This window comes from Heliangelus exortis, chromosome 4 (genome assembly GCF_036169615.1).
Source record: "Heliangelus exortis chromosome 4, bHelExo1.hap1, whole genome shotgun sequence".
Classification (NCBI taxonomy): Eukaryota; Metazoa; Chordata; class Aves; order Apodiformes; family Trochilidae; genus Heliangelus; species Heliangelus exortis.
The window spans coordinates 16,012,452-16,038,752 of record NC_092425.1 but is presented as its reverse complement, the minus strand read 5'-3'; the positions used below and the strand labels follow the sequence as shown (position 1 = coordinate 16,038,752).

At 37.8% G+C, this 26,301-nt stretch overlaps 1 protein-coding gene across 8 annotated transcripts in view; it reads right to left on the bottom strand.

Moving 5' to 3' along the window:
* Nucleotides 1-1,572: 1,572 nt before the first annotated feature.
* Nucleotides 1,573-26,301, bottom strand: part of PALLD (palladin, cytoskeletal associated protein) — a 173,873-nt gene continuing 149,144 nt past the window's right edge. For 6 of the 8 annotated variants that reach the window (XM_071743127.1, XM_071743131.1, XM_071743128.1 and 3 more), the window contains 11 exons: nucleotides 24,912-25,047; nucleotides 22,498-22,599; nucleotides 21,871-21,921; nucleotides 20,283-20,504; nucleotides 15,272-15,421; nucleotides 10,947-11,041; nucleotides 7,782-7,914; nucleotides 6,614-6,821; nucleotides 5,748-5,913; nucleotides 4,745-4,878; nucleotides 1,573-3,783 (listed from right to left, as the gene is read on the bottom strand). In XM_071743127.1, the coding sequence (XP_071599228.1) occupies nucleotides 3,611-3,783; nucleotides 4,745-4,878; nucleotides 5,748-5,913; nucleotides 6,614-6,821; nucleotides 7,782-7,914; nucleotides 10,947-11,041; nucleotides 15,272-15,421; nucleotides 20,283-20,504; nucleotides 21,871-21,921; nucleotides 22,498-22,599; nucleotides 24,912-25,047 (1,570 nt within the window). In that variant the 3' untranslated portion in view covers nucleotides 1,573-3,610. The remainder of the gene's footprint in view (nucleotides 3,784-4,744; nucleotides 4,879-5,747; nucleotides 5,914-6,613; nucleotides 6,822-7,781; nucleotides 7,915-10,946; nucleotides 11,042-15,271; nucleotides 15,422-20,282; nucleotides 20,505-21,870; nucleotides 21,922-22,497; nucleotides 22,600-24,911; nucleotides 25,048-26,301) is intronic. The other 2 variants (XM_071743130.1, XM_071743133.1) reach the window with 1 other exon arrangement.

Sequence of the window (26,301 nt, the reverse complement as noted above, 5' to 3'; positions counted from 1 at the left end):
TCCATGTACTAATCATCAATACTCCACAGTGTGGGTTTGGTAGCTGGGTCACACAGCCACAGCATGCAGCTGAACCTCTCAGCATCATGACATGATGGACCATGTGAGCTCATGAAGCACATACTTGCCTCTTAAATCTGTCTGGGTTGCTTGCAGAGATAAGGATGTAGTTGTCCATATGTGGAGAATCAAGGCATTTATTAATATACAACATAAGTGAATTAAAATAGTCTTTGAAAGCAGTAATAGAGAAAGGAGCCATGATTTATCAGCTAGGGTTTCAAACTGGACAATCATTTCATTTTAATTCCCAACACCCCACGTAGCTGTCACGGAAAAAATAACTGTGTATGTTATGCTAATTTTTGCTGTTGTCAGGAAGCTGCAGGATAAAGGCATTGTGTGTAAGGTACACCACCACCTGAAAAAAAAGCCTTTATTCATATGGAATTTGGTACTCTTGACAAGTTTTTGTCATCATCTTCAACACTGATGCATTGATTCTTTGTTTGCTTGAATACGCTTGGACTGAGCAGCTTCCTAAATAATTCAGAGCCTTCCCTGAACTAAATTTCAAGTCTTGCAAAAAGCTAGGACTTTTTTTTTTTCAGTCCCATGAAATTATAGAAGTACACTTTCAGGTCATACTATGTACCTTTGGAGTTTGTGGAGAGAGATTAAACTTAAGAAAATTACTTTGATGCTTCCAAAACTTTAAGATTTTTGGCTTGGAAGATATGTGGTTTTCTTGTGCCACACTTCTAACTCTGCATTTGTAAACTCAAACAGTCCCAGTAACTAAGTAACAGAACAGCTGAATGTTTTCATAAAAACAACTTCGCTGCTTAGAGATGTGATTTACTACTTAAGTGTGTGTGTGTCTGTGCATACATACAGAGGCAAAAAGTGATGATGACCTCATCTTAAAGCAGCTCACAAGAGCAGTCTCATTTTTTTCATCTGTGAGCTAAAGACAAATTTACTGTAAGCAGACAGAACTCCAGTTGCTTCACTTGCAGTATCAGCACAAATGTCAGTACTCACTTAATTGCAGAGATAATTCTGTTTGCAGTGATCAATCCTTGAAATATAAACCTAAGAGAAAAAAAATTATTCTTTCCTTGTATCTTTGCACAGAAAGGAAAGAATGAGAAGTTATTTAATAGTCAGGATTTTACAAGGAAATCTTAACATTTTGTTCAATATTGCCTTGTTAGAAAATTGTTCTTAAAGAAATTTAACAGCACTAGGACCATGTTTTTTACTTAGAGTTCGTTATAAGTGATGTCATATTGCAATCACTAGATATGCAAAATAGACCTGCTTATTTTCTAACCTTTTAATACAAAAAAAGGGTCTTCAGGTACTTCTATTTGGCTAAAGTTTCTAAGAATTTATGGGTCATGTTCCTCTGTTTTGTTTAGACAAGATTCCAGGTATTCTGATTAATTCTAGTCACTTTTAGATGCTGCATATAGCCCTCATTTAATCTGTATTCATAGTTAAAATTTGTAAGCTTTACACTTGCATGTTTGTACTGAAACAGGTAATAGTCTTTGCCAGAAGGAAAACTTTCTATTTGTGTAATATTTATTGATGTTAAACCCACATTATATCAGCACAACAATCCAAAGTAATGATAATACATTTTTTTTATAAATACAAATAAAAGGTGGCAAAATAATGCTAGTGAAGCTAAACAAAAAAGGAAATTAGCATGTCACAGTAGAGAAAAATTTGGCAAATTATATGACACACTTTTTCTAGAATAGAATCAGATTATTCCCAGGTCATGACAGATTATGACGTTAACCTAGATTAACGATCCCCATAACTGGTCATATCCTTCACCAGAATACTACTACCTTATGTGCTAAAGTTTATTAGTCACTAAAACTCAAAAACTTTGTGTACTTTGAAAGCAATACACATATAGCAGTAATGCATTATATGGTGTACACAATAAAAAAAAAAATCAAAAACCAAACAACCTAAGTACAGGACTTCTGAATAACTGAACTGAGATAAAAGATTTCAACACTTTTATTATAAATAATGAAAGATACCATATATGTGCTTCATATAAGGAATACAGTGTTTTCCTTTCATAGCAAAGTATGCTCGTACCATCAAATGCTCATTTTTCTTGTCAGGCCTCGAAATTCCCCCATCCATCCATCCATCCCTCCTTCCCTCCCTCCCTCCCTTTCATCTGAAATTCATTTGGTTCTAATTTAAGACTACCTAGTCAGGTCTGACTGAGGTGGGGCTCCAGTTTGATGTGGATTTGATTTGCATTCTGAAAGCAGCCTTCAGGCTTTTCATGTACGGCGCACAGACTCTACCCTTTAAAAGAGCTGTCATCTGCCTACAGTCCAGAGAGGAAAAAAAGTTAAATATACTGGAGATAGCTGCTATGTAAGAAGAAGCAATAAAAAGAAAAAGGGCCAAATTTCATGTTGTTTTTGTCCATCTTAATTTTCTACATCTTCAGATCTGCAAGTTTATCACCTGTGGTCTATACTTGTAATTTAAATTCATATTGCAGTCTCAACCGATTTTTCACTTGCTATACATTTCTAAAATCCTCACACACATTACACAAACTTTAAACAGTCGATCGTACCACACATACACTCCCTAGTTTTCAGCTCACCTTTGAATTCCAGATTTTTTTATTGGAAGTATTAAGTTACAGATTGGCTTCAGGAAATTGAGAAAGAGTTTCAACCTCTTGCCCTGTCCCCCTCTTCCCCCTTGCAGCAACCTGCTGCAGTGGTTCATGCTGTAGGCATTTTTTCCCTGTATGATTACCAATATTTATAGTCTGGAGTAGACTGTTATTATATGTCAGCTCTTTTTCCTTGTTGTCTTGAAGAGGTTAATTTACTTATGCTTAAAATGTCTTTGCTGTAGGTTTGCAGGTAAGCCTCCTCCTATATGGCAAAAAAGAAAAATATAGAAGAATTTGAAGTTACAGTGTTGATGTTGCTTTATGGACTTCTTGATACTGACAGCATTTGAGGCAAGATATTTTTTCATTGTAGAACACAAAGCAGTTTGCAGAGATACAGCATTTTCTCACATTTCTCTTCTTGTCTCTTCCTGTGTTATTCTTACAGTATTGCACACATTCATGGTAGCTACCAGAATGCATTGCCATTTCAGAACTATAGATAACCACACATTCTAATTTTCTTTGTAATCTCATGACCTCAAATAAAACCTCTTGCATGGTTAAGATTGTGTAGCATCTACTTACTGCTTATTGAAGGCATGTAGTGATCAACAGTGTTCTCTTCTGAAAAAAATCTGTCTCTCTGATGTATTTTGGCCTTTATGAAAAGGGTTATTTGTAAGAGCTGAAGCAACTTAGGTATAAGGAACTGGTGAAGGTGTTTTTGTGTTGCAAAGTGTACATTTCTATTAATCTATCTATTCTTCTAATTTGGTATAATGAATAAGAAATATATGGTTATTGTGTTGTTGATTATCTTTTGTACTTGAAGGTGTCTGCCTTTGCATAAAGTGACATAGGACTATCATTGGTCAAGGCAATGGCTTTCAGTGTTTCTGCTTTGAAAGAGAATGATGGAAGTGGCAGCTGGATCTACAGATCGTCACTTTCTACCAAGCCAGATGGCATTGTCAGGTGGACTGGGTTTGCTTCAGGCTGGAAAGCTGCTTTGATGTCAAGTCCTTGGTCACAAAGTGCAGCATATCGGCTGGCTGAGGGCCGCACCTTCTTTGGCTTGGTTGTCTGAGGAGGTTGTTGCCACTGAGCTGTAGATTCAAAAGGAAAAGAAAAACATAAGCTGTGCAGCAAAGTGTGCCAAATGCACAATCAACCTCTTGTAAAGGAGATACTAATTTCTGAGAAGCAGAAAATCATTATGTCGACGGTAAGTTTGTTTCATGTCTTGGTGTCTTCTGGTTTGGTTTTTTTTCCCTCAGTATTTAGTTTCACCTTCAAATGTTATAAGTAAAAAACAGCAGTGTCTGTGTTTGTTACTTTGCCTTTTCTCCATTGCTTTCTACTTTCTATTGTGTTGCTGAGAAGGGTGTCAGTGAGGGCTTTGTTTCTGTGCACTACATATTGTACTGACAGGCCCCTCAAGTGTTCTGTTATATACAGAAGGAGGTCATCCAGTTGTCACTGCCACCCATTGTATGCTGAAGAATGCTGAGCCAAGTCTCTAATTCACAAGTCCCACTACCACCACCACCCCAGAAACCATCCTTTATCATTCCAATCTCTCCCTTCTCCCTTTCCCTACTCCTTTTAATTCTTGTTATGAGAATACTGGAAAGAGATTTGCTATGTAAGGGGCTACTTTGGAACAAACCAAATAATTAAGCAGAAAGCCATAAAAGGTCTGCTACACTTCTGGTAGTCATCACAGGTGTATTACAGGCCAATGTACAAAAGGTGAGGGAAATGCTATTAGTGGAGCAACAGTAATAATGATCCACAAAAAATAAGGTAACCATGTTGTTATCTGTTGTTAATTAGCTATATTAACTATGCTAAGCACAAAGAGAAAGCACACATGCTTATTTTGCTTTAGGTATCTGAAAGCTAGCAAAATGTTCTTTGACAGATCATTTGTTGTCATTTGTGGATCTTTACTATTGAGGAGAAACTATAAACAAGAGAAAGAGAGATCAATGTAAACAAACTGAAACTTAGGAGACTGTTGCTTTTGAGGGGGCTAATGTGATCGTGAAAATCGAAATCACTTACTATAAACATCCAACCTGGCAGTGCAAGACACAATCCCAGCCTCATTCTTAGCTGACACAGTGTACCAACCAGCATCCTCCTTTGTAGCTCCCTGAATAAGCAGGCAAATGTAGCCGTAATTATCCTGGTGCATGCTAAACAAGATAAAAGTAGAAAATGAGTCTTTAAATTGCATAACAGTGTAGGCTATTTTAAAATGTAAATAGATTCAAACCTAGCTGCAGATTAATTACGGTGTGCTTTTAATTAATATGGAACTTCCTTTGAGATTTGCAAGTGGAAAATAAAATCCTGAGGATCCTTTGCAATTTGGTGGTTAAGATCTTGTATTGAAAACTAAGAAGCAAACTGCATAAAGTAAAGATTAAGACATGTGGAAATGTTTGAGCAGCAGAGATGCCAGAATTTATGCAGACTTTTTGGGGGATGGATAAAAATCTTGAGGAACAAGGTACTGCAATAGTCTTAGGTATTTAGAGTAATTTATTACTGTGTCATATCAGTAACAAGTTCCTCTTCCTGCAATAAATAATGAGTTTGCTTTTAAACATTAATATGAAATGTTATAAAATACCAAAGACTAGTTTATAGATCTTAAAATATAAAAAAATTGAATTTTAGTTGCTCAACTATGCAGTAGAGTTCTGAATCAACATTTCTGCTGAAAAGCAGAGAGCTTTATTCAGTAACTTAGGTTTTCACCAGTGAATCTCTGTAAGTCTTTGTTCTAGAATAGAAAAACTACTTCTCCACATGCTTAAAGTACAAAGATAGTAAATTTAAGTCTAAGGTTGGAAAAGAGAACTAATATTTTAATTCTGTCTTGGCCACCAGGCTGAGTGCAAGTTTGAGTAAATGTCATTATTAGTTACCATAACGAATTACTCTCTGTAAGCTGCTGGTCACACAAAGCATTCTTAAGACCTCTCAGGTTTACATTTTTGTTACAGGATAAATCATCACCAAAATTATACATGGGGAGATAATTCTAAGTCAGTCTAACCTCACTCGGTCAGTGTTGTATGTGAGTGACTCGTTCTCTTTCTTCCAAAATATCTGAGGAGATGGCTCCCCCGAGATTCGACACTCCAGTCGCACTGGAAACCCCTCAGTCACACCTGTGTTTTGCAGCTTCTCTATAAACATAGGTGCTTTGTGTACTTCCTTAGCTGTAAAAATAAAAGAGTGCAGTCATGTGGACACTAGTCTAAAAATGTAGCCTTTCTTTCAACAATGTGCCAAAAAACAATAAGGAAAAATCCAGACGGTGGGGAGCTTTACTGTGGTCTTCATTAACCACAAAGTCCAATCCTGGTTCATTTGAAGAAAACAGTCACGTCAGAATTTTATGAGGCAAAAAGTGAGTGCTAACAGAGCCGAGTGGTTTGCCCACTTCCTCCAAAGAGTTGAAATGTGGAGCATGAAGACTCAATGACCTGGATGCAGGCTGCTTGTTAAAGAGCACTGCTTCATAGTCCACAGAAGGATGGCCTTTTAATTACAGAAGGAACAGCTCTACCAAAAGGAATGGCATTAGTCTGATATGCTGGGAAACATACCTCATGTCTGACCAGCTATACCTGTTGGTAGGTCTGCATCTGCACAGAATGCTTCTAGAAACCCCATTCAAGAAAACAGTCTGGTTTATGGCCTCAGCTGTGGCAACAGCCCTCTCCTCTGAACAGTGTGCACAGAGGCTACTTGCCAGTCAACTTACTACAACCACAACATAACATAAATGTATCACCTATAATATGCTATAGTTCAGTTACTGCCAGGCTTCCTTTTCTTAACCCCCATCCCTCAACCATATCATCTGATTCTTCATGGTATCCCTACAGTGCTCTGTGTGGAATTTCAGCTTGTTACCTGCAACAGTGAGCTCCAGGCTGAATGTGTTTTCACCAGCTCGGTTGCTGGCAGTGCATGTATAGATTCCAGCATCTCTGGCTGTGACTGGTTCTATGATCAAGGAGTGCACACCATTCTCACGCACCAACATTTTGTGAGAACTGTCAGGCCGAATTGGTCTTCCATTAAGTTGCCAGCTTAAATCTGGAGTTGGTAATCCACTAACCTGGTGTAAATAGAAAAATGGGAAGTGGTCTTAGCCATACAAAACACTGGAGGAGTCCTGACTTCTTACTTCAGAGAATTTTGGCTTTGTTTGCTACTGCAGATTTAGGGATCTAATTCTTTCTTGAATTACACATTGACTCAGTTGTATTAATTTACTTACTTTCTGGCCAGCTCCCTGAATTCCATGATGTCTTATGGGCGTGACTGAAAAAAAGATCTGTTTTGATATGCTAGACACTAAATAATTATAGACTGCAAAACAAAAGGCAGGGTGATGCCTTTTGTCTTTTTTTTTTTTTTATTGTTTCCTCTTCACATGGAATGAGAAGATACTTCTTTCTGGATTAGCTTCTGGAAAACTTTCAGACACGAAGAAGTTACCTGACAAATTACTGAACTTGAAGTTCTATTCTGCTTAGGTATAAGCTAGTGACAGCACCGCCTGCACTAGTTAATGCTTAGTCTGTGTGACCAAGTCTTGTACCTTTGAAAGTCGTGCCATTTGCTGTGGGTACTGCTTGAAAACAAATAGCTTCTCCCAAATATATCAGCATAAAGTAAACAGAAGTTATCCAAGCCTTAATTAAGTCTTTTAGGCAAAATCATAAATCAAGATTATATTGTCTGAAGCTTTCATGTGGGATCGAAACTCAGGTAGCAAAAGGACTTAAAACAGAAAAGCACTGTCTTTATAGTATGTGCTGCTTCCTTCTACACCCCAGCATATCTGAGTAGCAAGGATCAGTTTATTCTGAGTCATAAGATGTGCCTGAAGCACTTTCATTTGAGGGGAGGCACACTTTCATTGTCAGCTTGCTCACAAGCACTGAGATTAATTAATGTATTGAGGGCCACTAAAAGTGGCATTAGGAAAAATAACTTGAAAAAGAAACAAACTTGGGCTTTGAGTCAGCTAATGCTATCAAAAAGTTGCTGCTGCCTTTTGCATGATACTTGCCTTGCAGTCCATTCTGCACAGTTTGCCTTCTTGAACAGTCAGGTCTCCAGGAGCCTGCAGAAAATGAGGCCGGAAGAATCGTTCCTGAATGGGTTCATTTTCCTCACCACTGTCCCTTGACCGAGATCGTGGTCTTAAAATAACATGAAATAAAGATAAATTATTTTGTTTTCTCTACTCAATGAGAAGAACCAAAATCACTTATAAGACTGCTTTGACTTTTAAATCACTTCTTTGACCTTTACCATAATCATTCCATATACACTGGCTGCATTTGGCTCAGACTGAGTTCATTATGACGTTGTACTTATTATTTTCACTCAATTTACATGTTGTGGCAAAATATGATCAAGAAAATAATCTTTTACAGAATAATTGCTTGTAATAATAGTTTATTTATGTATGATAGTGCTTTTGTTAGTTAGTCTTTTAGTTAGTCTTATACCACTGAAACAGTGATTTAAATCAGATAAGTCAGTAGGCCTTAGCATACAGCTTCAGTTCCCCATTTCTGGTGTCCTGTGTATTTAATCCCTTCACAGCTGCTGATTACACGAGAAAGTGCAGGCACTGTTTGTTAATTATGTGTGCCCTGTGGCAAATAACAGCATCTAAAAGCTAACTCATCTCACTTAAGAAGAGACATTTTAGATCTTGCCTTGTGTAGTATGGCCACTACTGAAGGCCATACAGAAAGTTATGTGGGTTGAAGTGCTTTGAATACTCCAGCTGCACACTGTTCTGTGGAGATTAAATTCAATTAGAGTTGCTTGGATTGGGTTTAATTTGTCCTTCTCTCTCACTGTGTTGTTTGAATTCTGACCAGATATGACTTCTGCTACAGTATTATCTATCATAAATAGATATATTTTGACTTTTTAATGTTCATCACAGTTTTTCCACAGCTATAACTAAAGGCAAATAAGAGGGGCTGGGGGGGGGGGAAATCTAGCCCACACTGCTTCTTAACGTAGGAATGGATACTGAAATGGGGAACACAGACTGAGAAAGCTTGGGTAAACCTTCAGGTGTTTAAGGTCTTAAGCACCTAAGCACAGGTCTTAAGCACCTAATATTTTTTTGCCACTTGAACACACCTAAAGCTATGTCAGTAGCTCCTATGCTGCAGCTCAGGAAACACTAAGCTCTAGATGGTGAGCTTCTACCTGTGCCTCATGTGCCTGTCCACAATGGAAGATTTTTTTGTAATTTCTTCTGCTAGACCAACTAGAAAGGATGGTATGTTGTCAAGTGAGAGGTACACAGTACAAGCAACTCATGAAAAAGCTGCCTTTAGAGGATTCACAATGGATCCTGTTTAGATACTGTTGATAAGATGCGAATAAAGTAGCCATAACTAGTGCTTTGTCATGTCTTGCAAGGCTGAGCCAAAGAGGTTAACTAGCACCACAAAAATGTGAAAATCCTGAAAGCCACCATGTCACTGCTGCAGCTGCATAAAAAGGAAGCATTGGTCAAAACTCGGGGGGGGAGGAAATCACACCAAATGAAATGGGAGGAGTTTATGACCAAAGATGTTTTGCTTTGTTGATATTGTGGTGTTGAAAACATATGAAAAATAATCATACATCTGAAAGGAAAAATAAATCAGCATGCTGTTTAGTCTAGAGATAAAGATAAATAATGCATTTCTTCTTACAATTTTGTAAATTTACCTCTAAAATTTCAGACCACTTTTAAGCCTTTACCTTGAGAGGTGAAACTATGGTTATTCTCAAACATTCTGTGGTTGTAAAGAAATAATGAAATTACCAGAGATTAGTAGAACTTCAGATGTCTAGGACTGACATATTGCAATAGACTGGAATACCCTTAAATTAGTTGTGGGTTCTTTAGTGTTTTTATATGGGAATTAAATTGCAAAGATTAGTTTCAGCAATACTGACATCATGTACAAAATGTGTCCAATGGAGACTCCATGGGTCGGTGTGGCGCAATGCAATAGGAATTTCAGCTGGGGAAAACGTTATGTCTGACCATATGATAAGGATCAGTAATTCAGGATAAAGGGGATTAAGTTCAAATTAATCCTCTAGTTGATAGCAGGAGTAATAAGAACATGTATTTATAAATTTTTCTTAAATCTCATGCATTTTAAGAGCTCTGGCTGCAGTGCACCACAAGACAGCTTAGGTGCAGCAGTGTTGAGTACCACGTCAGGAACTGAGCCCAAGCTTTGTACATATTCAGAAGTTCAGAAGTTTCTCCTGAACATAAAGTGATGCTAAGATGGTTACGTTTGCAACCTGAGCAAATTCCAGAAAAATACATTAAAAATGAAATAACAGCTACAAAGTGTGTTTACATGAGGAAACAATAGTGTCATTACATCTGTTCTCTATATTATAGTCAGACAACATTGAGATTCTGTGGTCATTGTGTCCATTAAGCAAAACAGGTGCCTTGTCACAGCAGAATCCAGAACCAAAGCCCTTGTAGTCCCTGAAAAGCAGAATCCTGCTTGTGTAACTAAAATTGTTTCTTTGGTGTTGTCTGAAGCTGACTCAGCTCTGCTAAATAGCCTCAGAAATGCTTTGGGTAATGAAAAAAAAAAAGTATTTGAAGGGAAAGTCCCCCTGTATGGTCCACAAACATAAATCAAAGCTTTGAATGTGAATAATTGTAAACTTACCAAAAGTAAGTTGAATACTTTATATCTGACTTATTAGAACCTGAACTGAAATCACTGAAATACTAAAATACTTCTAATGTAAATCTAAGAAACTTCTTTGACATGAAGTTATTTCTACTGTTTCTTAAAAGCAAGAAATTTTTCTTTATTGAAAGCTGCAGAAAGTAAGTGTTTCCTGGTAGAATTCTACTCAGGTGAGTTGTTTTAAAAATGTATGTAAGAAGGTCCTTCCCAACAGTTGGTAGTGTAATTTGAGGTAAGGAATAATTAGTGAACATCAAAAAGAAAGGAGCAGAATGACAGAGGCAAGATTAAAGATATTTAAAAGTCATGTCATTTCCAAGTTTGCTTACCCTTCTTTAAGCTTTGCAGAAATTTTTAGACAGCAGAGGTCACATTTCTTCTGGAATGCCATACTTTTAACTTACCTTCTTACTTCACATTCTTTACCTTACCATAATAATTTTGCAAAACACATATTATTGTAAGAAAGAAAGAAAAACATCAAGTACCTTCTTATGTGAGGCTGACCAGAAGGTGACCAAGGACTGCGGCCTCTCTGATTTACAGCTTGAACCATCAGCCTGCCTGTGCAACTTACTCTGCCCTGTTATGATGATGGAAAGGAAGACCATTAGAAGACTTAGAGTATGCAATAATAAATGTTTGACCTAATAAATGTTTGACCTGATCTTTTTTGCCACCTGTTACAGATTCTGTAATACAATCGCTTCTTTTGCGAACTCATTAAAAAACATTTGTCAAGACACCTTCTGATACTAAACTATTTTATCAGCTTGCACTCTTAACACAGAACACCCTGAAATACTTGTAACTATAACATGGTCATCATTAAAATGTCCTTTCTGGAAGTTTTGTTTTTTAAAAAAATTATTAGTACCACTGGCAATTAAGTCCTTAAAACTGAACCTTGACTAAGTTATTGATGTGGTTGAGAGGTTGTTCTGTGTGTGGCAAGTGGACAGAAAGACTGGACAAGTAGTTCAAGATCTTGAACTAAGTATTGGTGGTTAATGACAGAGCCACTGCCTCCCCACTTGATCTGGTGGGGCCACAGCCCAAAAAAAAAACACAAACCCAAAACACAACAACCCTATGAATGTAAAAAATCAAACCAAAACAAAAAAGCAAAAAACAACAACCAACAAAAGAGCTGAAAGGTCCTCTCTGAAAAGTGAGCTTGGCTTGGGGGTACGAATTGCACTGAAGCACACACCTGTACTGGTAGGTGCCAGGAATAGGCCAGTCATCTTATGTTATTTTCAGTGAATGATGAATAAAGCATGGACTCTGTTGTATTAGGTTCCTTTTTATGTTTTGCTTTGTTTTTTAGAAGATGGGTTGTACACCACCAGCATGAATGCTAAAAAGTTTGGGATGGGACTGGCTGCAGCTAGAACTGCTGACCCCCAGGGCCCTGTAGAATTCACCATGTAAGAGGGAAAAGTATCTGGTGGTATTAATAAATAGTCACAATAGATACAAATATAAAAGCTGTGTATAAAAATAAAACTGCAGCAAAAGTTTATGTACTTCTATTTTAAAAATGTATTTTAAATAACTTTGAAAACTGATAAAAAACTTCTTTGACAAATGCATAGAAATGTACATTTGTCTCTCTGCCTTCTGGATTGGTAGCAGTAAGGCAATAGCCACATCAGCGTTGCAATGTAATTTGGATCTATGCTCACCAGTGAAATCTTTCAGCATAAAAGTGACAAATATTTTTGTCACAGTAATTTGAGGGATAAAAATAGCTGTTAATTGACAACTGGCCAAAGCCCATCGATAAATGGTTTCAGTGGGGTAATGAGCAGCCTTCAAATGGTGACAGCTTTTGTTTTACTGCTGGGCTGTTGGAAATGATGTCCCTGTGTCCTACTTTTATTCCCATGACCCATTTAGTCCACAAGAAAAATACTTGTGTTAAAGTAAGCCATTGTGCATGACCTGCAGCAATTTCTCAAGCAGAAGTTTTTTTTGTGTGTGTTACGTGACCTTTAAAGACATCTGGAACAAATAAATTTCTATTTTAGGCACCACTACATAATCATCTTTTTTTCTGGCATGAATTTCACACATTTTGAGATAATTTCTGTGTATCTCAATACATGAAGGCATCACAAATGGAAAAACAAAGGCCAGCAAGGAATTTGGACAAGAAAGAATAAGTAGGAAGCAGAAGATTTGGAAAAGTCATGGGATGAATGAGCAGGATGCAATGAGTAGGAAGTTACTGATGAGAAGATGGCCTAGAAAACAAGGGAAATCCAGACTGAGGACTGAGTGCATGGGGAGACATGGGGAGAATGGGATAAAGAGAAAGAAAGTGAAAACTTGACTCAAGCCCTTGCAGCTCATGGAAAGAAATCAGTTAAGGGATGTAACCTGTAACTAAGGGCCTAAAACAGGCAAGGTTTTGTGTTGGTATAGGCCCAGGGTCTATTTGCTCTGGATTAAGTTAAATGGCAAATATCACTGCAAAGCCCAGAGGTGTGTCAGAGCCTTAACTTCAGATCATCACTGGCAACAGTGTCTGCAGCATTCGCTACCATGGACAGTTTCCAAGGGGTGTGTCAACAAGTCATTTTGCACACATAAATCCTGTAATGTTAGTCCAGACTGTGAGATGGCATAAACTGGCAGAGCTTTAATGAACTGAATACTTTGCTTTCATAAAATCAATTTCCATCAGTTAAGAATATGCCCTTTTGCTCTGTAGTTTGGTGGTTCCAATAGCAATGATCAAAACACAGCTACAGTCTGGCAAATATCTACCAGTCCATCATAATCCTGAAGTAGGCTACCTTGTATTTACTTATTTTGCTTTTCCTAAGGAAAGGTTTCCAAATTTCCCTAAGTTTGTGATAGCTTTGAGATGTGGACAACTTTCCACTAGAATTGAGGAGGCAATGCCAAAATTATTTTCACTCAGGATGACTTAAAAGAATTGGAATCCAGATCTTTGAGTGTGAAAGGCTAGCACATTAACTCACAGCCCTTCTTTGCCTCCATTGTACTGTTAAACGCATAATAAAATCAAGCAAATAGTAGAGGAGATAAGTATGTTTGCCTGGGAATTACACCGTAAAGAAAGAATAGAATGTGCTTGGTGACACAGACAGATGTTTTACTTAGGGGAACCAGAGGGGGATGCCTCTGGCTCTTCTCCAAAGAGGGGGAAGAAGCACAGATGCAAAATTTTAGAATTTAACAACATTGCTTTTTCAATCCTTAAACAAGGAACAAGAGAAAACCAGCTCATTTCAGTACATCTAAAACCCGCTAACAAACTAGTGTCATCACCATCATACATCAGTGACCAGAATAGATAACCTGGGTTACTGTTGTGTCATATTGAATGAGCAGAATAACAATGCTAATAAAGTAGGCCCTGAATATTTAGGGACAGCGTACAGTGCCCAAACACAAAGGCAGCTTATTCACCAAGTTCTTTGACACATTGAGCCGTGCAGTAGTAGCACTACACAGGGAAGTTCTGTACATGCACTAACACTACACTTACAGAAAGACAAACAGGACTCACTTCCTAGCATGTATATATTTATCATTTTAAAACCTGATGTGAATTTCCACAACTTAAACGGTTCCAAGTCTTATAACAGAATGGTCACCTATGTGTAAAAATTCCCATCTTGAAGAATTCCGTTGGCCTTATGCTGTTTCATTATTGTTTCTTCATTTCTGTTATTCATATATGGAGATATATGTTTCAACTACCCTGCTCTAAGCACTGCAGCTTGTAGAATCTAATCTACAACTGCTGTTTGTGTGTCATCTGTGTGTGCAGCCCCACAGACTCACAAGCATGCTTCAGTGTGAGCAGGACTGACAGTTCAAGAGCAAGGCATAAATGGCAGCATCACGCTCAATAACCATGGCAACACTCACAACAGAGCACAACACGCCTGGTCAGATTAAACTTTGTCTCAGTGATACAGTCTGTTATTTTACAGTGTGATTCTTCTTGCAGGCTGGGTCTTGGCAAGATGTTTGGTACTACAGAAGAAAATAATTCGTTACATCCCTACAGTTATGTTGCTGCCCTGGTTTCTCACGTGCAAACCTTTCCCTTCCATTTGCTGTGCTGTAGGAAAAAATGGATTGAAGAAGATACTTCAACAGGGTGTGTGAACTGTAAGTCTAGCCATGCCCAGTGCATTAGTAGGTTTCTGTTGTATAACTCAGCTCTGGTATTGGATCTGCAAAAACCAAGTAATATAACAAAACCAGTAACACTCTGTGTTTCAGAAAAACTGTTTAAGACTTTGGCATCAACAGACACCTCTCCCCCTACATAATAAGAGAATGGTTTGCCTTACAGAACTGCAATCCCTGACTAATGTAAACATGTTGAGGTGAGAGGTATTCCCATTCCTTTCAAAAAGTTGGCCTCAGCTTGTGAATAGCACCAACAGAAGAAAAATTAGATTGCAGGATTTGGTTACTTCTGCTGGTAAACTGGACTTTTTTCTCCCTTTAGATTATGTATGCTTAGTTATGATAGTGAGATGTTAGCAGCTAAAATAAATGGTGGAAGAGTGATTAAAAAACAACACCCCTCCCCTCTGAAACCTCAAGCCACAGGAAAAAAAACCCTACTGTTGAGTTGCTAATCTCTTGGAGATAGAAAGGTCCCACCCTACTGATTGATGCAAGATGAAAACAGAAATTAAACTTACATACTTTACAGTGACTTCATCATTTAATTAAATCATGCATACGTAAGATGAGATAGTTTTCTGAAGATTTATGTCCAGAAGCATGTTTGCTCTGGAGCCAAACCTTCATTTACCTGTGGGTTAGCAGCCATAATAGTGTAATTCCCATCATCATCCAGGGTGGAGGCTGCAGTATGCAGTGAGCAAGTTCCATCAGGTTCTCTTTGAATTCGGTAGTGATCACTTTGTTTAGAAATTTGCTTTCCATCTTTAAACCAATAAATCTGCAGGAAAATAACAAGGCACAGCTGATAAGAGGTGAGTGTTCACTGTCATAATTTCTCAATTAATAGCGGAAATGAACCTTAACTGCAGAAAACCTCAGGTAGCATAAGCACAGAACTGAACTTCATGAACTGCTAAAAAACAAGGTACAGCTCAGCAGTTGTTCAAAGAGAAACATTTACTGAAGAATTTTACAGGTGCATAATGGCTGTACACATCCCAAGGACAGAACACCAGCTAGACATTTCAACACCGCTAAACATTTCAACAACAGAAAAATGAACTTGTTTACAAAGAAAAGTTCCATTTCAGAGAAGATTATTAACTTCAAATTTTTATTTCACTTAAACCTGAAGAAGCTAGAGAAAGAATGCTATTGGTCTTCTTTTCAGAAAATAAATCCATAAAACAAGGTAATTGTAGGAATAATTAGTTCAGTGATTAATAAATAGAAGCAATGATCTCACTGTTGAAACACAGGTTTCATTTCATACCCATTACGCTGACTGGACTGGGTCAAAAAGCCAGAAGGGGACTGAGCTGCTCAGGCTGGCAGTGAGCAGCTCCGTGTGAGTGCATGACTGAAACCAGCAGTGTCACCTCCCTGTGACAGGCATCTGCAGAAAGGGACAGCTTCACAAAGTACTAGGAAATAATTCAAAACACAGATAGCCTTTCATAATTGTGTGCCAACACCAGCGTAGTTCCAAGCTGTACAGAACAGTTACATGATCTATCAAACAGAGGTCTTTTCCATTAATTTTATTCTCTGGGTGACCTGAGCTCTACTTTCAGTGTGCCAAAAAAATGATGTATGCAGAATAATATCTTATAGTAATCCATAAATCACACAAAAAACACGTAGGTGTTTTTAATGCCTCAAACTTGAGGTGAAAAAAAATTCAAATATTTTGACCTAGCTTTGGGGCTTCTTTCGCTATATTAAAAAAAATTATATAACAGCCCAAACTGAAATCTGCTGAAATAAAAAGGAAAAAGTGGTGTTTGCTTGAGAACACACACAGGACTGTGTGAAAAATTTTATGCTAGGAAGAAGAAGGCTGTACTCAGTTCCCCAAACCAATATTTGAGTAGAACTATATTTACTTGTAATTTCTGAAGCATGTGTTACTCAATAAGGCCAAACTTGTTCAGCATTCCTTAAGTCACTTGTGCAGAGGCCTACACAATTTTTATAAAGTTAACTTGTACGACATGGAACAAATGTATTTGTTCTGATTGCATGACTGCTGGGACTGTTGAGCACAAGAGAAACACATACATTTTCCTCAGTCTGATTCCTGAAGTGGGAATTTAGGTCTTACAGTGAGGAAAGGGTGCTTGCTTTCCTGCAAAAATGAAGTGACAAAGCAAAGCACAGCTCTTGATAGAGTTTAATATGCCAGTTTCTTCATACATGGCAACATTTCAAAGCTTTAAATTCATTCACTTGGGGGAAAAGTTAAGGCTATACTTTTAAAATTCACAAAGAGGCAATGGAAAATGTTTTGGAGGGTAGGGGTGGAAATTTCCCTTAAAAATTAGTTACCATGTATGGTTTTTATATTAACAAGCATTATGTGTAACTAGAAATGATTTCATTTCCTCAGTAGCTGGTTATACTTGTTTCCCATTTTGTCTGTCAGCAGCCTTGCAGAGACTCTGTGGTGCTAACAAAAGATTTAGTCATGTCTTCTCATCTGCTGACAGAGCACTTACTGGAGATGCAAAAGATATTTGATCACTTGTATACACACACTAGTGGATGCTGGTAACAGCATAGCTGCAAAAAACTAGTTTTAACTTGCATGCTTCACATGTGTCATAATGTTGCTTGGAAATCTACTGCGTTAAGTAGTAATTATTTAATAACAATGTGATATCAGGAGACACGCCAGGATTTATTACATGGAAATACATGCAAATATTAGCTGAAACAGCTCTCCATATATCAAACATCTATTGTCCAATACTTACTTCTACTGAGCTTAAAAGCATCGGCATCACTGGGTTTTACTTATGAGTACTAAATTCTTAATACTACCTTTATCTGACATGGAGTTAATAAGGAAAACACTACCACCGCTGAAGACAATGGCCCTTGCAGTGAAGTATTTTCTTTCTAGAATACCTTTAAATAAATGTACCATTAAACTATGTAAGCAATGAACACTGCATCTGGGTTGCTTTTATTTGTACCAGATTTCCAGATACCAGTGTGTAATGTACAGATACAATAGGATACACAGTACAAAAGGGTTTTTGATCTTGGGCAGCACAGGCATTTTTAATCACTAAGAATTATATTCAGCCAGTGAAGAATGAGCAGTACAGGCTTTATTCAACATTCATGTCTCATTTAATCTTTCGTATGGCATTGTTTTGATTCTGAAGAGAAATATCCCTTAAAAGGAATCCCTCCTGTACCAGCACAGGTTCTCATTTTAATGAGAAAATAGTTTTAAATTACACTGAAGGCTATAACAAATGTAGACTCAGATTTAAAAAGTCATACTTATGAAGACAGAATTTGCACATCAGTATTCAATTTACATGGCATGTTCAGGGGAAAAAATAATCAAGCCAATAACCCCGCTTAGAAAAATCCCTTGTAATGAATGCCAGATTTTAGAAACGCTACAGTCCTTCTCAAAGCTGTTCCTTGGCAGAGCTGACAGAATGCTTAGAAGGGAGGAGCTTCATGTTAGAAAATTATTTCCAGCTTTGCATTTGCCAAAATAAAGAATTTATTCAGGGACAACACTTCCAGATTCAAAACCTGACAGCAGAAGGGCAGCCCTCAGCCACTGAGCATTTCAGGTTGCTATCCTGGCATTCTGCAGCAGTTGAGGTGTAGGTACAGCCCTGGACATCTGCAAGGCCCTGCTAACAAGAAGCCACCCAACAGGCCTGGAATTGGTTCCATCCCAAGCAACATAACAGATTAAACCACGCATCTGCAAGTCAATGGAATTAAGGGGTCAGTGTCCCAGGTGCAAGAGCAAAATCACTTCTTAATGTGCATACTTTGACACTGCAGAAAGCAGAGCATTGAATCTGAATCAGAGTGCTCTACATCAGACCATTCTTTGTAACTCTGCTTTAGGTGAAGCACTAACATTGAAAGCACTAACTATGTGGTTTCTTGGCTGTGCAATCTCTAACACCAAAATAAGGAGAGTGAGGGAAAGGAGACATCCTCTTTCATCTGCCTAAAATCAGATTAAGATGACTGTGAAACTGCAACTTAATTGAAAACTGTGAAAATTAGGGAATGGCTAAATTGACTAAGGTTGACTCATAACAGGTGATCCAGCAACTTAGTCATAAGCCTCAGGCAGAAAGAGGACCTCTCCAACATACTGCACCTCTAACAACAATGAACCCATTTGTCTTCCACCCTTATACAGCACAGCAGATGCTTCTGTATGGTCATCTCAAAAGTAATGCTAGACATCAAAGGTTTGGTTTCAGTCAGACTGGGCTAATCTTCTCAGAGTGTGTCTTCAGTTTAGTCTGAAGCTGGAATGCTTTTTTGATATGAATATTCTGATCAGCTCCACTTACTTTGCAGTGGTTCACATCGTGTTGTGGTTTTGGAGCACAGTATTGGATTCCTTTCAGATGAAACTAGGCCAGAAAATGTGCTCTAAGAGCACAACTAATGCGCTGCATCTGCTTCAGTCTGTGGGATGAGATTAGAGCTAGCCTGAAGTAAACCTCCTGAAATGCATGCAGGGATAGATACCATTCAACAGATTTGCTCCTTCTGGTCTGCCCTACTTGCTAATGTAGATGTAGCCCTAATTCTCTGTTCTTCTTTCTCCACAACCTGAAAAAGTTAATTTTTCTTTTTACAGTTTGTGCAGTGTCATACACTTGTATCACTGGACATGTAAAGTCATTTGCACTTATCTCTGTTCATAATCCTAAATACCTGTAAAACTGACACCAGATGAGAGACTTTGATGTAGCTGTTGCTGTGAAGATCTTACCAAAGAGATAGGGTATTCAAAGAACAGAGCAGCTGTCCACAAGAGGTCACTGTTAGAGCTGCAAGGACCTCACAGGGAAGATACTGGCTTTGGAACAAAGTTGAAGAAACTACTGCTGTTTGCCTGCTGCATAATGAGCCAGTTGATTACCAAACAATTTTTGAAATGGATAAACACAACCTATGAAAGGAAGGCATTCTTCCAGACAACGGACATCAACTTCTACATTTGCTAAAAGGAAGTGCTTCCCAAGCCCAACCCTCCCCCAGAAGCACATCAGTAAAACCTCACCATCGTGTCTCATTTGCAGTTGGGATATATAGGAGTTTATGTTTTTTAATAATGCCTTCCTCTAAATATGAATAAAATTTAGACTTGATAGGGTTTATTGATATAAAGTCTGCAATGCTGAAGAATGCTGAGATGCCATGCTGCCTACTGAACCACAAGCAACACATTTTTGCATTAAGGATGTTGTGGTGCCTGAGCTAATTACCCATTAACTTGATGAAGTCTCCTTTGGGACTATTGTGCCAGCTCACATGGAGCTTTCTAGTATGGCACTGCCTTCTGTGGTACAGATGTAATCTGAAGGCAACTCTGAAAAAGATGGAAATGTTACTTCTAGGCAATATAACTGAGATGAAGTCTCAAGACAGAGTAACTAAGCTTTATTGTAGGATTTTTGCTGAGTATAAATCTAAATAATGATAAAAAATTATTTGACAGTTTATGTCAGCTAGAACTCTGCCTTTTCAGAAGAGAAGGTCTGCTGTTCCTGTAAGATACAGCCCATGGGGTCCAGTGGCTCACCAATACAGAACACTTCCCAGCCTTTCCAGAAACACTGACAGTCTTTTCTTACCTTTGGCTTTGGATTTCCTTCCACTTTGCATGTAAATGTGACTGGCATTCCCTCAAAGATTTTGTAATGCTTCAGCTTTATCTCAAAATGCGGTGACATACTGTTATCAATGGGTTCATCTCCATGTTGCACCTCATCATCAGATTCTTCCACAGGAGATCTCTCCAGCCTGTATTCAATTTCACTGATCAATCTTTGCTCAAAGCTAGAGACTTTATACTCCTGTCAAACAAGAAAGGTACATGCTAGTGTCCAGTTTCGGCATATCACTCAGCAAGTTGTGTTCTTACTGTGTTTTGGGTTTTTTTTAATGCTACTGATCTTGGACATCTGGTATGAGGCAAAAAATGTATTTCATGTTATCTTGAGGCCTAATTTACAAGAGGAAGGAAAGTCATTGGTTGCTTTCTTTTCATTTTTAAAAAAGCCTATAAGAATAAGAGTATTCTGAAGCAGTCCATCAAGACAAAAGAAACACACTAATATCTCCTTGATGGTATGGGCAGATTGAGAATAGCTTTTGTTTCCAGATGGCTAGAAGACCATAGGGTTCACATCTGCTATTTGCATGGAATTGTACCAGAGACTGCTCTAGATGGTTAAAATGATTTTGTTTACAGTCGCCCATAAAAATAAGAAAAAAGATACAAGGAAATGGCAACACTGGCAGTCCATGATAGCTGCCTCCCTTTACTCCTGTTGCCATGGTCTCATTTGGGTGATCAAAAGTATCACTCCTTACTAAAAACAAAATTTGTCATAAAAGATACAGAAAAAAAAGTGGAAGTTTCACCCATGTAAAACACTACTGGTTGCTTAAATTTGCTATTCAGATACTGGGAAAAGTTACAGTGACATACAGAGTTATGTACTTTCTTGACTTACTCGTTTTATCTACTTCACAGAACAAAATTCCTGGTTTGGATCTTAGTAATAACAAAGATAATTCCAGAATGTGAGAAGTCTCAGAGGCAGAAAAAAAAAAAAAAAGTATTTTTATTAACCAATGCTCTTCTCAGTCATCAGCAATTCAGGCACTCTTTCATATGACATTTTGACATTGTCTCCGACCAATGTTTCATTTCAAATAAAACACATCTTATATGAAATCTCCTTCCACATGTCCATCTTTTATCATTGACTCTGGTCTTTCTGCTGACTGTTTACAGAACTAATCATAACCCTCAATAACAGTAAAAAGTGGAAGAAGAGAGAAATACCTTTGTAAAATGCAGACATATTTTAAATTTCTGTGTTCTCTGAAAGTTTATCTTGAAAGTAAATCATAAAGTACGTTTGGCATATATAGAGTAGCTGATTTTGAAGCAGGGCAGTTAGTATCAGTGTATGTTAGCATTATGGCAGAAAGCAAATAGAGCACACCACAACTGTGGCTAAGCTGCCTGCACTCAGACAATTAGGGTTATGAACAATTTCAATACTTTGGAGGGAGTGCAGTCTAAATCTCCCCTAGTGCTAGGTGATCTCTTCTTATTAACCAAGGATAGTAGAAGGAAAAGGGCAAAGACAACACAGGACAAAAATCAACGGACAAAAAAGCAAGACAGAAAAAGGTGAAAACATTAACCTTTTGAGTATCCGCAGGACTCACTACAGAAGCACCAACAGAGCGAGCTTCCTGCAAGGGTAGAAAAAAAGATCAAGAGGCAGAAAGAAGAGCAGGACACATCCATGGCAGTTTCTCAAGGTCTTTATCAAGAGAACATACTTTATGCGGTAACATGCACAATGTTATGTTGTAAATGCTACGCATTTTCAAATAGCAGCTCTGGCATCTGAACAGTGGAGAACGTGTACCTGGCCTTTCAAGCAGATCTTCTGTTGTGTTTTTGGTCTGCATCCAAAAAGTGCAGATTACACCCATAAAGAGGAGATAGTTTCAAGACAGTAGATGTATTTTTGCCTTAAGAGACTTAAAGGTCTGGACAGAACAGGATCAAGGGAAGAGTTTAAAGCAGAGAGCAGACATTTGAGAACTCTCAACTGTATTCAGCATGGAAAAACTGAGCAAAAGCCATGTGATCCTCTAGCTTACTTCACTGATATTTAACATATGACTTCTGTAATCAGAAGCATCCTATCTTGTGTATATTTACAGTCTTATGTAGGACTTTAAGAGAATCATAGCTTTTAAAAAAGGAAAAATTGGAAGATATTTTTTATTTTCCTAAGAAACTGTAGAGTTATGTGCTACCTGTATAGAAGGCTCCTCTTCTGGTTCCTGTATGTTGAAGACAGTTGCAGCACTGTCTGCTCCCAGCAACCGACGAGCCATTTTCTCCTCATACGTTAATCTCTAAGCAAAAAATAAAAGAAGGATGAGGAAGAGGAAAAGGAACAAAAGTTCTTGTTTCCCATCAAGAGCTGCAAGACAGTTAAGCAGTAAGCAATACTTTAAGCAACATTAATCAAAGAAAGCAGCAATAAGTTTCTAAGGGAAATTTTCTATCGCAGTTTGTAATGCATTTTTTTTGCATTACAAGTGGCTCTTCTGGCTTAAGCAACCCTTGCCCTGACTCTGCCATTTGTTTCTATCTTCCTGCCAGGAACTTGGGCAGGATTGAGCAATAGGAACTGCTTAAATCAGCATGGCCATCAAAAAAGTGCATGTCAAATCATCTCAATCTTACTTCTAGTCACCCTGCTCAATTTTTGCATTAGAACCACACAGCAGAGTACTCTGCCAAAAATGCTAAGGAGACACTATGCTACTTGATTACTTTGTCAAAAATATGATAGCTTTATAGTAAAATACATTCTTTGAGGGTTTAATTTCTATTTCTTCTTACTCTCTTGGTAATTAGGCAACAGCTTATAAAAACAGTTTACACTCAAGAAGGTAAGGCAAGTTAGAAGAAAACCCTAAGTGTACAATTCAATTTTTTCATTATTATTGTTCCTTCTACATTCAATAACACATTTCAGGCACTTAAAGACTTCCTTACAAATCAACAGGGAATGAAAGACAAACTCATTATGTGGTGAAATGCCTCATTTAAACAGAAAAATGAGAAAAGAATCGAAATTGTAAAATATTACTTCTATTTAACTCTTCCATTTTTTAAGCAGCTCATTTAAATTACTTTTTGAAAGCTGTCATGCTGTAGCTAAACCAGTAGGCTGAGACTCATGAAAACTTGGTACCAAAGTTGGTTAAGTTTTGGCTTGGTTACAAATGTCTAAGCAAGCAATGAACTTTTCTTCACTTTAATTTATTCTGTGGTCACTCCAAGTCCCCAAAGCCATGATCACTCAAACAGAATCACCCAAGACAGGAAAATGCCAGACAAAAGCCTCAAGGCAAGCACAAAAGCAGAGTTTACTTGGTTCAATCTGCCACATCATCTGATCACAGTTTGTTGTTTTCCATTTTTTTAATCTTGGGCCATGTGGGCTTTCTCATGACATTCCCTTCATTTGTCCAGGTCAAACATCTCTCTCACTTTCCAAAACAGGCACTGACAGTCGTGTTCAGTCCACCTCCTTTGGAAAAACCATGAACTTATACACTGTGAGAGTGATTCTGCTTAACTGCACCAGAAAACTGCCATATCCTATGCTTTCTCCTATGGAGAAAGGTAAGCACAGCAGCACTAGTTGCTCTAAACATTTTCCCCACTTCACCCTTATCAGGAACCAGAATCCAGCAGTTGTGGAGTAGGTAGTCTGACTCATTAGGCTGTCTTGAACTATACCACAATAGTCCACATCTCATGGTAGCAGACACAGCAGACTCCTGAGCATGGTCCTAAGAAACCTAAAGCACACTACCTTTCAGTGACATAAAGGTACCCCAAGGCATTCAGATGCTTTTGAAAACATTGCATAGGCACAATAGGTGTGACCATTTACATTTAAAAAAACCCCTTCTCTTAAAACAGATTTCTGCTTCAAAGACATTTAAATCCATGTCTTAATAAGAGTAATCAGTTCTTTGAAGAGTTGTTTCTCATCGGCTCTGAGCAAGAAGAATTTTTGTCTCTTATGCACGTCTTAAAATGCACAAAAATTAATGGAGAACAGTGCAGATGTGCATTTCAATTGTTTGATATACTTGCCAATTTGAACACATCACTTTCTGAGTCCAGACTCTTTGGTTTTTTTATAGGTCAAAAAAATACCACAACTGTAGGATGTAACAATGCCTGATTCCTAGTGGGTTTGTCTACCTCCAACATTAAGTTACCAGCCACTCTTTAACTCCATTGTCTGACAGCTGGGCAAATAATAGAATAAGTCTGGACTGATCAAGAGCTATGCATATGCTTACTGTCCAACCACCCAGTGATGAACAGTCATAAGCAAATTGCCTTGAAGGATGAAAAAGCCCTTGAGGTACAAACTATGCAGGCTTCTTGTGTGAATTCATCAGCCCTGAGACTTTCATTGCTTTGATAAGTCCAAGTAAAATTGCTCTAAAGGTGGCAAAGTGATAAGCCAAAAAGTACACTATCATTCTTTACAGAAATGCAGCCTTGGAAATGACATTTAGAATAATAAATACATAAAATATAAAAATTATCACGCAATAATTTTACATGCAGCATGTCTGAGCCACTATCCTTTGATCCTCACTCCCATTTCCCATAGTATTTTATGTTTTTATACCGGTTGCCCATTGTTCAAAAGGTCTTCCTTGAAGCGAAGTTTTCTTTCCAGATCCTGAATTACAGCATCTTTTGACCCTTGAATCTCTTCATCTGATGCTATCCTAGCAGTTCTTCCTGTTTTCTTGGGAAATCCCCTGCAAAAGAGTACCAGAAAATTCACGAGCTTTCCGGAAATTATTGGTATTTTGAAATGTATCTGGAATCACTGCTATAAGTGAAGGAAACTACATCATGTCTCTCAAATTAGAAGTGTGGCATCTTAGTTGCTATACTATTTCTTCTAACTGGCATCACTGATTAAATGGTTAGAAACTATGCTTTACTCATGTATTAGTCAAAATAGGTCACAGGACTTTGTAGCAGTGGCAGTAAACACCATATACACAAACAGGAAAGAAAAGAGCAATGGCAATAAAGTGAGAGAAAACATGAAAGAGAAAGCATGACTACATAAGTGGGGATGGAAGGTTAAGTTACTGTGAAGTACCGGATGGATAAAGACAAGGCAGTTAACTATTAAATTCCTATATTCTTTATTAAGTAAGTCCTTGTTATAGCTTTGCAAGACACAATGCATAACTTCATATTCGTTATTCATATCTCTGAACACACACACACAGAAGGCAACATGTACATGATGTTTCTGAAAGAAGAGACATTCACAGAGCCCAGGTTACACTGACAGTTACCCCTGTAAAGATGTTTGCAGCAGCAGGGTTTCATGGTGGGAGAGCAACCATTTAGCAGTTTGCATTCACAGGGCTAAGCTACTTCTCATAACAATCTACAATTTATGATTGCACTTTCAGGTTGTCTTGCTCCCATTTTCTAGAATGGATTTGTGGTTTTTTTCCAATCTACACTCATATTTATTGCTTTTCTACTGTTATAATGGCTCGGTTGCAGGGAATGCCCAACAATGGTGGTTTATGCTGGAGGTTGGCTGTTCTTATGCAGTTGTGAAGAAATCAACATAGCTATTAGGATTTGAAATATGTAGTCACATCCCATGTCTCCAGTGAATTTACACATTATCATTTAAAACACTGATATTGACTGAATATTATGTTTAGGTTCTTTTTTTAACTTCATTGGTTAAATAGAGCACATTATATAGGAATGACTTCTGCAAAGTATGAAACCAAACCAGGTAAACTGCCAAACTCACAGATGACACAGATGGAAAAAATCAGACCAGAGTGTAAGGGATAAACTTCTTTCCAAAACAAAACTTAAAAATTTAATAACCAGCACCAAAATATTAAACAAGAATCACATGGAGATAACAATTTATGTTTTGATATTTTTTGGTACTATGTTTCTATAAGATGATTAGAGAAATGTCATACTTCAACACAGGTTTTCAGTGGTAGTTTTTAGCATTAGTT